Below are 12,114 nucleotides of genomic sequence, written 5' to 3' on the forward strand. Positions count from 1 at the left end.
CCCGCGGCGCTAATCCTCTGGCGGGCCGCGGTAGCTTGCCGCAGTCCTTCAGTCTGACTACGTCGGTAGGCTGTCTCTATCTTGTCTAAATTCAACATAGGTTGAACGCAGAGGACGTGTCTTTCTTTTCAACCTCGTCTAGTATGTAACTCTGTATGTTCAGGTGTAGGCACGTCTCGTACCAATCTGCAGAGCTGGAGAAAGGACACCAAGTGGTGATACCACGAAGACGTGCATCAGATGCTACATGGTGTTGGGCGACTGCATTTTGTGGCAGCACCAGTAGCATCTCTAATTTGATGCTGAGAAAGTAATCTAGATCAGGAGTGGCCAACTCTAATCCTTTAAGGGCCACAAGCAGCCCAGGTATTTGGGATAACCCTGCTTCAGCACAGGTGGCTCAATCAGTGGCTCAGTCACTATGGTTCCATAGAGGAAAAGGAGAAGGAACGTGGCACATACTGTAGATTAGGAAAATGGATCATTTTCTGCATTTGCTTATCAGCATTCTATACTGGATCCACCAGATCCAGATGAAAGTGTCCGATAAAGTTCTGAAGGGGGGCGGGGGGGTGTTCATGCTGTTGTATCCCTCAACATTTTATTAATAATGAGCACTTTCAGGGGGTTCGAAATGTGAATGCAAATTGAATGTTGAATCTGCCAAATTCAGCGGGCATCGGAACGAAATCCGAGCGAAATCGGAGTCATAAATCAGAGGATGAGTTTTTTGGGGATTCTTTTTTTTAAAGGGTTTTGTGTTTTTATATTGGTTTAAATGGGCAAACTTTTTGAAGATTTTTTGGCTTCTCTACCCCCCCCTCTTCCATTTTATAAAAATCCAAAGCCATAACCACCAATGAAAGTGCCCACCCTTAAATCCTATGCTGTCTTGTCTCTGATGGGTTTTTTGTTTACCCTTTGCTTACAGAGGACTGCAATGGATTGCCTTTGCAATCTCAATGCATTGTAGCAAAGGTTTCAATTAAAAAGAAATTAAGGAGCTGGAAAATATTAATATATATATATAATCTTGCTAGCTCTCTCTCTCGCTAGATCTCTCTCTCTTGCTAGATCGCTCTCACTAGATCTCTCTCTCACTAGATCTCATGCTAGATCTCTCTCTCTCTCTCTACTAGATCTCTCTCGCTAGATGTCTCTCTCTACTAGATCTCTCTCGCTAGATGTCTGTCTCTCGCGCTAGATCTCTCTCTCTGTCTCTAGATCTCTCTCTGTCTCTAAATATCTCTCTCGCTCGATCCCTCTTTCTCGCTCGATCCCTCGATCTCTCTCTCTCGATTATTGATCTCTCTCACTCGCTAGATCTCTCGCTTGCTAGATCCCTCTCGCTCAGGATCTCTCTCCCTCTAGATCTGTAATTCAGGAGGAGGTGTCAGGAGCCTGGGGGTCTCGAGTGCGTCGCACCTTTCACGATTGTGTCCAGTATTTTGGGAGAAGCCACCTGGCAACCCTAATTGTGGTACAGAAACCAACTACTACTATTGTAATTATGATAAATACTACAAGTGGTATGCAGGTTTGTATGTGACAAACTCGTGTTGCTGTTGGCTATTCTTTCAGTACTGCAGAAAACCAAAAAAAAACTTTACACTGGAGCTTTGGCAGCACAAACTTACCCCTCCATAACTTCCTTAAACGAAACCACGAGACAATAAGCAGACACTGCACTGGGTTAAATAGTGTAACTTGTCTTTATTACAATTATGTACAATTATAGTTTTTGTTGGAAATCTATACATTAGCACACTAATGAGCACAGTTGGTTGATGAAATTAAGGGTGTGCAATGTTGCACTCATGCAATAGGTGGATGAGGGTTATTCGTCTTCCTGTCCCAACCAATGCACACATCAGTGCTAGAACCTTATCCTAAGCTGCATCTGTGACCACAGTATTTATGCTCTGTCCTGTCTCCTGCCACTCTCTTAATATAGGAGACAATGTTGCAGGTATTTCCTATCAATGGAGATCTGCGCTTAATCTTCTGGTTAAGGTATTCTTTGGTGCCTATTTCTCAGGGGACACAGTGATTTCACACTTGTTTCCTATTCCTTAATACAGGAGGTATAGAACTATAGTCATGTCTAGGAAAGGTGGTCTTGGGGGTTTACGACACTGGTGTTTCCAAGTATCCTCTGCAAAAGCAATCTTGGAAATCTAGATGTTCTTTGCCTGTTCTGCTGTCTCCATCGCAGTAACTTTGTTATCTATCCTCGCTAAGCACTTACATCATCTGATGCAAGCGGTCTCTGGCAGTGAAAACCATGGGCTTCTCACGCTTCCTGAATCATTTTGGCTGGAGAATGGGTTTGGCCCCTGACTGAAGCATGGTGACGGCTGGTGGAGTCTCAGAGCAGAGGGTGTGAGTGGTTTGTGACAGGAGTGAAGGAGGCAGTGATACATTCAGCTGATTAATGATCCAGCATTTCTATAAAAAAATCATCCTCAGTGGTGGGGAGAAGGAGGACCGCAAGGAACAGGTCATCAACAGAGTAAAAGAAGGGACCCCTGAAACCACAGCAAGTGATATAACGAGAAGATCTAAAACCCACGACACTATGTACATGTCACTATGTCACTGTCCTATGCCGATTTAGAGATTTATGGGTTTTGCTAAGCTGTGGTCTGAAAAAAAAGAGAAGTGGCCACCGAAAGTGTTAACCCCATAACCTCCGCACTCTGGAAATCCTGAAAAAGCTGCTCAAACACTATAGTGAGAGTTGCCTATAAAGCCAGACATGTCCCCTCCAACCGTAGTGTGCCAAGTGGTAATCACAGATCATGTGCTAACTGCACCACAAAGGGAGCAAGGGTGGGGGGGAGGGGGTGGATAAAACATGAAGAGGAAAGGTTGATTTGAGTTTGATAATCAGTGGAATTTCTTTTTCTTTGATCATTATTTTGGAAGGGGGTACTTCTTGCTGATAAATGCGAGTATAGGATCTATTGTGCAGCTCCACTACTCCCCCCCCCCTTCTCATTGCTGCCTTTACCTGCACGAGGTACAACACAGATAACAAAGGAGCAGGTAGGTGGGACTATTAAGGGCGGTGAAAAGAAAATAACTCTGCACTTTATAGACATTTAGAGATTATTGTGCAAAAACAAGGGTAAACAGCTTGGATGCACCATTGCACTGCAGGGCATCATTATCTGATCTGCCACAGAGCTACTTTACCTCTGCAACTGCACATTGATCTTCAATAATAAATCACCCCAAGTTCCATGTTGTTGCAACCCTGAGGAATAACCCCCAGGAGGTGAGAGACACGAGGGGCAGCTCTGAGGAACCATTGACACCCTCTACCTCACTCCGCCCGCACTCAGTCCATCTCATTGCTGGCTCCTTCAGGCCGGCGCAGCTTCTCCACAGGCTCGTTGATCTGTCCGTCTCCCCCTCTGCGATCTTCAGTCTGGACCCCAATGCAATCTTCCTCGTCAATTTGTCCAACATCTTCTTCCTCCTCCTCCTCTCCCTGAACCTCCATCCGTACCTGGCCCTGCACATCAATCTCAGACTCTTCCTCTTCGCCTGTGGGAACCAGGTGGTGGGAGTTGACCTTCGATCCCTCAGGGCTGTGGTTCTCCTTCACAGGAGAGGAGGAGCCAGACTCATTGCTGACCGGAGAGATGTCACTGCTGCTGTTGTGGTTCAGGGTAGCCGGGCTGGATAAAGTAGCAGGTTTCAAAGGGATCTGCCAAGCAGGAATCTTGGGTGCAGAAGGAGATGGTGGGAACTGCCTCCTACCAATGCCAAAAGCATAGTGTGTCAGAATAATGTCACAGAGATATGTGCTCTATGCTTTACTGCAGCAGTGTGTGTGTTGCAATATATGACCAGTCATGTTGCTGGAGTGTGAAGCAAAAAGGTAGATCCCTACAATGAGAAATTGGGGCAAAGCATACTTCTCTGGTAGTGAAACAGTGTATGTATGTATCTATGTATGTGTGTGTGTGTGTGTGTATATATATATGTATATATATATATATATATATACACATACATAGATACACACATACATACACACACACCAAGGCGTCATATAACTGTTTCACTACCAGAGAAGTATGCTTTGCCCCAATTTCTCATTGTAGGATCTACCTTTTAGCTGCACACTCCAGCAACATATATATGTGTGTGTGTGTGTGTGTGTGTGTGTGTGTGTGTGTGTGTGTGTGTGTGTGTGTGTGTGTGTGTATATATATATATATATATATATATATATATATATATATACACACACACACACACACACACACACACACACACTATGTAATTCACGGACTTCTATCCCACATTGAGCCATGATGCAGAATACGTTGGTGCCATTTAAATGAGCAAATAATAATGAATTCCTTTCCCTGATTATCAGTAAAGGACTAAGGGCATCTATTCCACAGTATCACCTCTTTGGTCACATTAGACCTAGTGATAGAGTAGCTAGCAGATGTTTTGGGTGCCAGGATAATGACGAGCATCTTTAATTTCAAATCCTGGCACATCATGGGCTAAGGATAGGCGCTACCTACTTAGCTTAGTGGAAACTGTTTTTAGGGGTTCAGTGACCATCCTGGGATGCATTGTTGCATTTAAAGCCCAAGTCCTTGGTCCATGACAAAAGCATATAGTGTATTTGATTGTATCTGTTACTCACACGTCAACAACTATCCAGACCTTCTTACCATCACCCAAGGGGCAGCCTCCAACCCCCACCTCTTCCCTGACCCATTTTGTCTACAGTATGTTCTGTCTTCCAGCAGATCAGATGTCCCGCCCCTTTACCTATTCAAGAGCAGCCCTTTCAGGGAGTAAATTTCAGACTTCAACTCCTGGATGTTTTGGGATTCCAGAATGGTATTGGTCGAGTTGGATGCCTAAAATGTATATACACACTGTATTAAACATGGCTTCTATTCTTTTTTCATTTTGATAGAAACGGCAATGTCTATAGCAGCAGTAGCCAACCCCAGACCTCAAGAGCTACCAACAGGTCAGGTTTTAAGGATATCCCTGTTTCAGCCCAAGTGGCTCAATCAGTTGCTCAGTTGTTGACTGAACCACCTGTGCTGAAGCAGTGATATCCTGAAAACCTGACCTGTTGGGAGCTCTTGAGGTCTGGAGTTGGCCACCCTTGGTTTATAGTTAAACAAGTAATTGACTTTCTTTAAAATGTTCTGCAAAACATACACGAAACCAACAGCAACCAAACCTTTGCAATATGTTGTTTAACGTCATTATACACCATTATAAACCCCATCATTTTAATGCAAAGGGAGAGCAATGGAAGGCAAGGAAAGGATTACGATGGGGATACAGGGCGGCTGCTCGAACACAGCAGCTTTCTCGCCATGCAAAACCTCAACTGTAAGACAGCTCCAAGAACTGGCTCTGGTTTAACAAGTCTGGGTCTTAGTGCATCTTAAAGATCGCTAAACATGAATTAAACGTATGGTGCGCGATCGATGGCTTAGCACCCACTGTTCTGGTAAGTCAAGCCTGTGTCTTGAGGATATTGGGTTAAGCATTCAGAAAAGGCTGTTGCCAGTGTCTCTCCTGTCCCTTGGCAGGACAGGGACGGCTACGCCCTCTTTCTCACCTTGGAAGTAGTAAGTTCCTGCGACAGCTCCTGGATCTTCTGCTGCTGCTGAATCAGCAGCTCCTGCACAGCAGCTAATGTCAACTGGAGCTGAGTCACTGCAAGAAAACAGAGAGTACAGCACTGTCTGGGCTGGGCTGCTGCTATCCCTCGCGTGTAGCCCTCCATCTGCACACCCTCAGCTTCTCAGCTCTGTACCACAAATGTGGAGGGAGATATAACAAGGTGGCTGGTTAAACTGCTGGTCTCGGAGCTTGTTCATTCAAATGCCACCCACTGGCTCTGAAGACCCCTATGGGACCTGCATCTCCCATCACATTTCTCACACGTGTAATTGTGTGACACCGCACTGTTCTCCCTCCTCTCTACAGCTGCTTCTCACCCTTCTGTCACAGGTGGATGCCTATGCGTTTCACAAAGGATATGCCCTATTGCAGGAGTGGCCAACTCCTGTCCTCACGGGTCACCAACAGGTCAGGTTTCAGGATATCCCTGAATCAGTCAATGAAAGTCACCTGTGCTGAAGCAAGGACATCCTGAAAAACTGACCTGTTGGTGGCGCGTGAGGACTGGAGTTGGCCACTCCTGTCCTATTGCCAACTTACTGCCATGTCAGGAGATGTAACTATCCTTGTCTTCTTCTGGTCTTACTTATGTTGACAATACTCCCAAGTATATTATCAGATTTGATCCAGTATGCCAAGTATATGAAGCCGTGTATAAAGTAAAAAAAACAGGAACATTGAACACCCGAACACAAGAGCTTACTATTTATGGAACCCGAGGGATAGGAAAATGAATGATTTGCTAGTCCCAAAACCTTTGAGCTCAGAACATAAGAACAGACGATTGTCTGACAACTCGCATCTTCACCTGCTAGCAGAGGCAGATCAAAGCACATACCATGCGGACAAACTTTAGACCAAGGTACACGGTGCAATTTAGCATTAGAGACCATTACACGGTCATTATATCCAATCATACATCAATGGAATTTAATCTCAGAAAACGCATTTTGTTTCAATTAGGATGAATTACAGAAATCTCAAATCGGTGGCCCCATCCAAATATACTTTCTTGATTCTCAACCGCTTGTCACTGGAGTGTTCGGAGACATCCATTTCACAACTGGACGAATCGCAGAACCTTATGATGATTGGTAGGAGTAGGGCATTGTTGATATACTTAATATATGTATACATTTTAATACAGCACGGTATGTCTGAATCAAGCGTTGCTAGATTAAATCTTGAGAAGTATTTTTCACTACGGCTATTGCATGGACAGGGGTGTGCAAACTGGCGGGAGCACCAGATTTTCTTAGTTAAGGAACCCCGACCCTCTCTAATAGCGCGTCTGAGATCAGATGCATTGTAAGGAACCCCAACCCCCTCTAATAGCGCGTCTGAGATCAGATGCATTGTAAGGAACCCCAACCCTCTCTAATAGCGTGTCTGAGATCAGATACATTGTAAGGAACCCCAACCCCCTCTAATAGCGCGTCTGAGATCAGATGCATTGTAAGGAACCCCGACCCTCTCTAATAGCGCGTCTGAGATCAGATGCATTGTAAGGAACCCCAACCCCCTCTAATAGCGCGTCTGAGATCAGATGCATTGTAAGGAACCCCAACCCTCTCTAATAGCGTGTCTGAGATCAGATACATTGTAAGGAACCCCAACCCCCTCTAATAGCGCGTCTGAGATCAGATGCATTGTAAGGAACCCCAACCCTCTCTAATAGCGCGTCTGAGATCAGATGCATTGTAAGGAACCCCAACCCTCTCTAATAGCGCGTCTGAGATCAGATGCATTGTAAGGAACTCCAACCCTCTCTAATAGCGCGTCTGAGATCAGGTGCATTGTAAGGAACCCCAACCCTCTCTAATAGCGCGCCCGAGATCAGATGCATTGTAAGGAACCCCAAACCTCTCTAATAGCGTGCCTGAGATCAGATGCATTGTAAGGAACCCCAACCCTCTCTAATAGTGTGTCTGAGACCAGATGCATTGTAAGGAACCCCAACCCTCTCTAATAGCGCGTCTGAGATCAGATGCATTGTAAGGAACCCCAACCCTCTCTAATAGCGCGCCCGAGATCAGATGCATTGTAAGGAACTCCAACCCTCTCTAATAGCACGTCTGAGATCAGGTGCATTGTAAGGAACCCCAACCCTCTCTAATAGCGCGCCCGAGATCAGATGCATTGTAAGGAACCCCAACCCTCTCTAATAGCGTGCCTGAGATCAGATGCATTGTAAGGAACCCCAACCCTCTCTAATAGCGCGTCTGAGACCAGATGCACTGTAAGGAACCCCAACCCTCTCTAATAGCGCGTCTGAGATCAGGTGCATTGTAAGGAACCCCAACCCTCTCTAATAGCGCTTCTGAGATCAGATGCATTGTAAGGAACCCCAACCCTCTCTAATAGCGCGTCTGAGATCAGATGCATTGTAAGGAACCCCAACCCTCTCTAATAGCGCCTCTGAAATCAGATGCATTGTACATGCTTCTGTATTTGGTACAATGTTCAAATGACCTGAAAATTGCTGGGAACCCTTTAGGGATGAATGGGGAAACCCAAAGCTTCCTAGGAACCCTGGTTGAAAAACACTGCATTAGTGAATAGAAGTAAAGATTAAATAACTCATATGATGCCACACCAGCCAATTAAAAATGAATGCAACCGGATATTTGTCGTTTGTTTCCGAGTTCCCAGCAGGTCAAACAGTGCGTCTCCTGCTCCAAAATGTGGACGTCTTAAACAACTGGAGCTGTAATTTGCTGAAGGTTCGATGTATATTATTCTGTTTGCGATCCAATACATTCTTGCCATTTGTTTGAACTGTGTTTATTTAAGCAAGAACGATGATGATGAATTGCTCCTGCTCCTACGCTTTGGCCCCTGATTCCGGCACTGGCTATACGTTTGTACACAAACAGTGCATCTGAGCCTCTGTCCCCTCCCTGTAATTTATGTTCCTCATGTATAATCTCTCCCCTCCCATCTCATCTGTGGGATTTGCAATGTATCACTCTGGCGGAGGGTTGTCTGGATTGAGAAGTATATCTGTGTGTGTCCCTTATCACAGCCTGCCATTTATCACAGGGTTTATCTCTCTGTATCTCCAACGCGGTCTCTCTCCTCCGTTTTATCCATCTATCCTATGCTGTCATCTCTCTGACAAGGCCCACAGGGGCAGCCAGACACAGAAACAAGAGCTAGGGGCAGGAAAACATGCTCTATCTAGGAATCATAGCCGCGCTCTGCAACCTACAAAGCCATAAACCCCATGGGAACCCCAAGCCTTTCCGTTATAGCAGGACATGAGATTACACACAAACACCAACATACACCAGTTATGGGGCTAGTCAAGCCCCTGTTTTTAGCTCTGAATCCCAGAAGGGAAGAGGCTGAAAGCCGGCATGTTTGGTAACGCTCCAGGACTTGGCAAACATACCATTTGCATATGGTAGATTTTTAGTAGGAAAAAGGAATTATAATTTATTTTTTTTAATACTTTTTTTTTTATAAATAAAGGAGGCTATGTATTAAAACCCTGAAAGGTGCCTAATTTAACTTTTTTTACATTCATTTATTTTTGCCTCTTCGTTAACTGTGAGACAATTATACTTTCGATTGACATGTTACTGGCCAAATTGTGACCAATCGGAGCACATCGAAACGTACCCTGCCACCTTTCAGCTTCTGGTCATCCGATCTACCTTAGGCCGCCGCGTTTATGCTGATCGCGAGTGAGCGAGCTGCACGATCAAATCAATGTAAATGCATTGGAGCGTCCATACAGCGATGCGTGCAGAGACAAAACTTTTTTTGTCTTTGCCGTGCGGTGGCCGGATCGCGGCCACGCTCCACGAAACGCTCCACGAAACGCGCTTGGCTACAGGACAGGGATCGCCCCTGCTGCATGAGCGCGCCACGTCACGGTGCTGTCACACGCGCGCCATCAGCATGGATGAGGCCTCGCATCCCCGACGAAGCGAGCCAAGCCTAGCGAAACGCGTAGGAGGAAAAGAGAAGGAATCCTCTATTACCAGACTGGGGGATAGGAGGAGTCCTCTGCCTCCAGAATCCGTGCTAGTCACACTCCCAACTGACATCATCACGCACGCTCCGCACCGGTCGGGCGCTCGCAGCATCCTAATATCACTGCAGTGGATCCTGTGAAGCCCGCGGGACACCGTGAGGAGGGTGAATTAGCAGCAAGTAACCGAGCAGCGATTAGGAGCATTGGAGATGAGGCTCAGGACGGAGGAGCCGGTTACAGTGTGTACAATACATGCCTAGCACTTCAACACACTCTGCCAGTGAATGTTAGTGACCATTTCAAATCCAATAAAATCACTTCACATACAACCATGGATGCATTTTTCTCAGCGCTTTCTTCTAGTCTTACATCCGATCTACTAGCAGCATCTAAACCCAACACTGATGCACGGTTCTGTGGGTCCTACAAAAACAGCCTCTGCTATCGAAAGTCTGAAAGTCCTCACCCGCTCTGGTGAGCCCATCAGTGATTACATACAGGAAAAACCATTAAACAACAGCGGTCCCCAGGTCATCCTGTATGAGAAACAGATTTATAGTGTAAGACTTAACAGCGCTCCATGTTTGCCACCTATATACACGACACATGATTGTGTATATACACGACACATGATTGTGTATATACACGACACATGATTGTGTATATACGTGGCTGACTGCACAGAGAGGAGAAAACGAGTCTACAGAATTGGCTCACATTTCTGCTACCAACAAATAATGATTGCCATGTCCAGCAGAGCGGCGCCTCAAAGCCAGTGGGGTTTCTGGTGCACATGCTTTGCCTTTATGATGTCCTACTAAACAAGATGCTGCACATTACTATAGCGTTGGGCCATGTGCTCTCTGGTCAGCTACACTTAACCTCACTTACTGTTAGTGACATTTCAATGCATTGCTAAATCCCGCTGGCATCGACGGGGGTTAAAACCAATAAATAAAACCTAAATGGAATCCTAAATAAACATATGCACAAAATATAAACTCGCACCAAGACACATCTCCACACACCTTGCCACAAGGCTGGGAGGAGGGAGAGGCCTGAACTTTCCATCACTCTAAAGGGCTGTCACTCCATTCCCCTTATTAATATTCTGAGGTTGGGAGCCTTTCCGTAAAAACATAATTAATTGAGGCCGCTGCGACAGTAAACAAGCAATTTCAAATTAAACCGAAATGACGGCGCCTTCATTTGCAAATGTGAACAGATTTTGCGAGCAGATAAATGAAGTCACCACATAAAGAGAAGATGGGTCTCGGAGCAGCGGGAGGAGGGGGGGGGGGGCTGGGTGGTGGTGTGGTGTGGGGGGGGGGGGTGGGATGGAGTCGTTAATCTTTACCTGTCTGTGTCACACTGCCACTCATCTCCGACACTCCGGACTCTATGCGCTGCAGCTGCTTGCGACTCTCCCTGCCGCCGATGATCAGCGGGAGCAGGTATCTCTGTACAAGGTAAGGGAACAGGGGGAAGTCAGCCTCGTCACCCAAACGCTGCTACACACTGTACAACAAAAGCCTTTAGATTGCAAGCCCTTTGGGCAGGGATTCCCCTTTGTCCCGTTGGCTTCATGCCGTGCCTGGTTATCCTATTCCAAGCCCCGGTTTATCATTCCACCGCATTTAAAACAGTCTGTAAACCTGTGTGGTAACGCTCTATGTCAATAGATAGCATTATATATAGAGTCAAATAAACAGCGTAGCAGACCTTTCCAGCAACACATGGGTTAAACATAGCTGTGTATTTCCCATTAACCTCTTGAATGCTGAAGGGGGTCTGCAACATGTTGATGAGCAAGTACAAAGCAGGCCCCTTCAGCTTTAGAGGGGTTAAAAGTACACACAGGTGACACAGAGGTGGAGAAAGTGCTAAATGGTCAACACCTTCCTCACCGGTCTCACAAGCTGGCCACAGACTTCTAGCTGCAGAGCCGGTCACTTTTGTGCTTCTCCTTAACATTGAAAGGGTTAATCCGCACCGAAGGGTTAAACCCTGGTAAAGTGGATGGTGGGAGGGCGTATACGTGCACCTATTTACCAATCATTTGACACGGTGTGGCTGCAGGTAACCGCTTCCCCTGCACAGGGTGTGGCTGCAGGTAACCGCTTCCCCTGCACAAGGTGTGGCTGCAGGTAACCGCTTCCCCTGCACAGGGTGTGGCTGCAGGTAACCGCTTCCCCTGCACAGGGTGTGGCTGCAGGTAACCGCTCCCCCTGCACAGGGTGTGGCTGCAGGTAACCGCTTCCCCTGCACAGGGTGTGGCTGCAGGTAACCGCTCCCCCTGCACAGGGTGTGGCTGCAGGGAACCGCTTCCCCTGCACAGGGTGTGGCTGCAGGTAACCGCTCCCCCTGCAGAGGGTGTGGCTGCAGGTAACCGCTTCCCCCGGCACAGGGTGTGGCTGCAGGTAACCGCTTCCCCTGCACAGGGTGTGGCT

At 46.5% G+C, this 12,114-nt stretch overlaps 1 protein-coding gene across 1 annotated transcript in view; it reads right to left on the reverse strand.

Moving 5' to 3' along the window:
* Positions 1-1,693: 1,693 nt before the first annotated feature.
* Positions 1,694-12,114, reverse strand: part of PEX14 (peroxisomal biogenesis factor 14) — a 196,636-nt gene continuing 186,215 nt past the window's right edge. The window contains exons 5-8 of the mRNA XM_075603513.1: positions 11,022-11,124; positions 5,618-5,715; positions 4,804-4,895; positions 1,694-3,764 (exon numbers count right to left, since the gene is read on the reverse strand). Coding sequence (XP_075459628.1) covers positions 3,344-3,764; positions 4,804-4,895; positions 5,618-5,715; positions 11,022-11,124 — 714 coding nt within the window. The 3' untranslated portion in view covers positions 1,694-3,343. The remainder of the gene's footprint in view (positions 3,765-4,803; positions 4,896-5,617; positions 5,716-11,021; positions 11,125-12,114) is intronic.

This window comes from Ascaphus truei, chromosome 6 (genome assembly GCF_040206685.1).
Source record: "Ascaphus truei isolate aAscTru1 chromosome 6, aAscTru1.hap1, whole genome shotgun sequence".
Taxonomy (NCBI): Eukaryota; Metazoa; Chordata; class Amphibia; order Anura; family Ascaphidae; genus Ascaphus; species Ascaphus truei.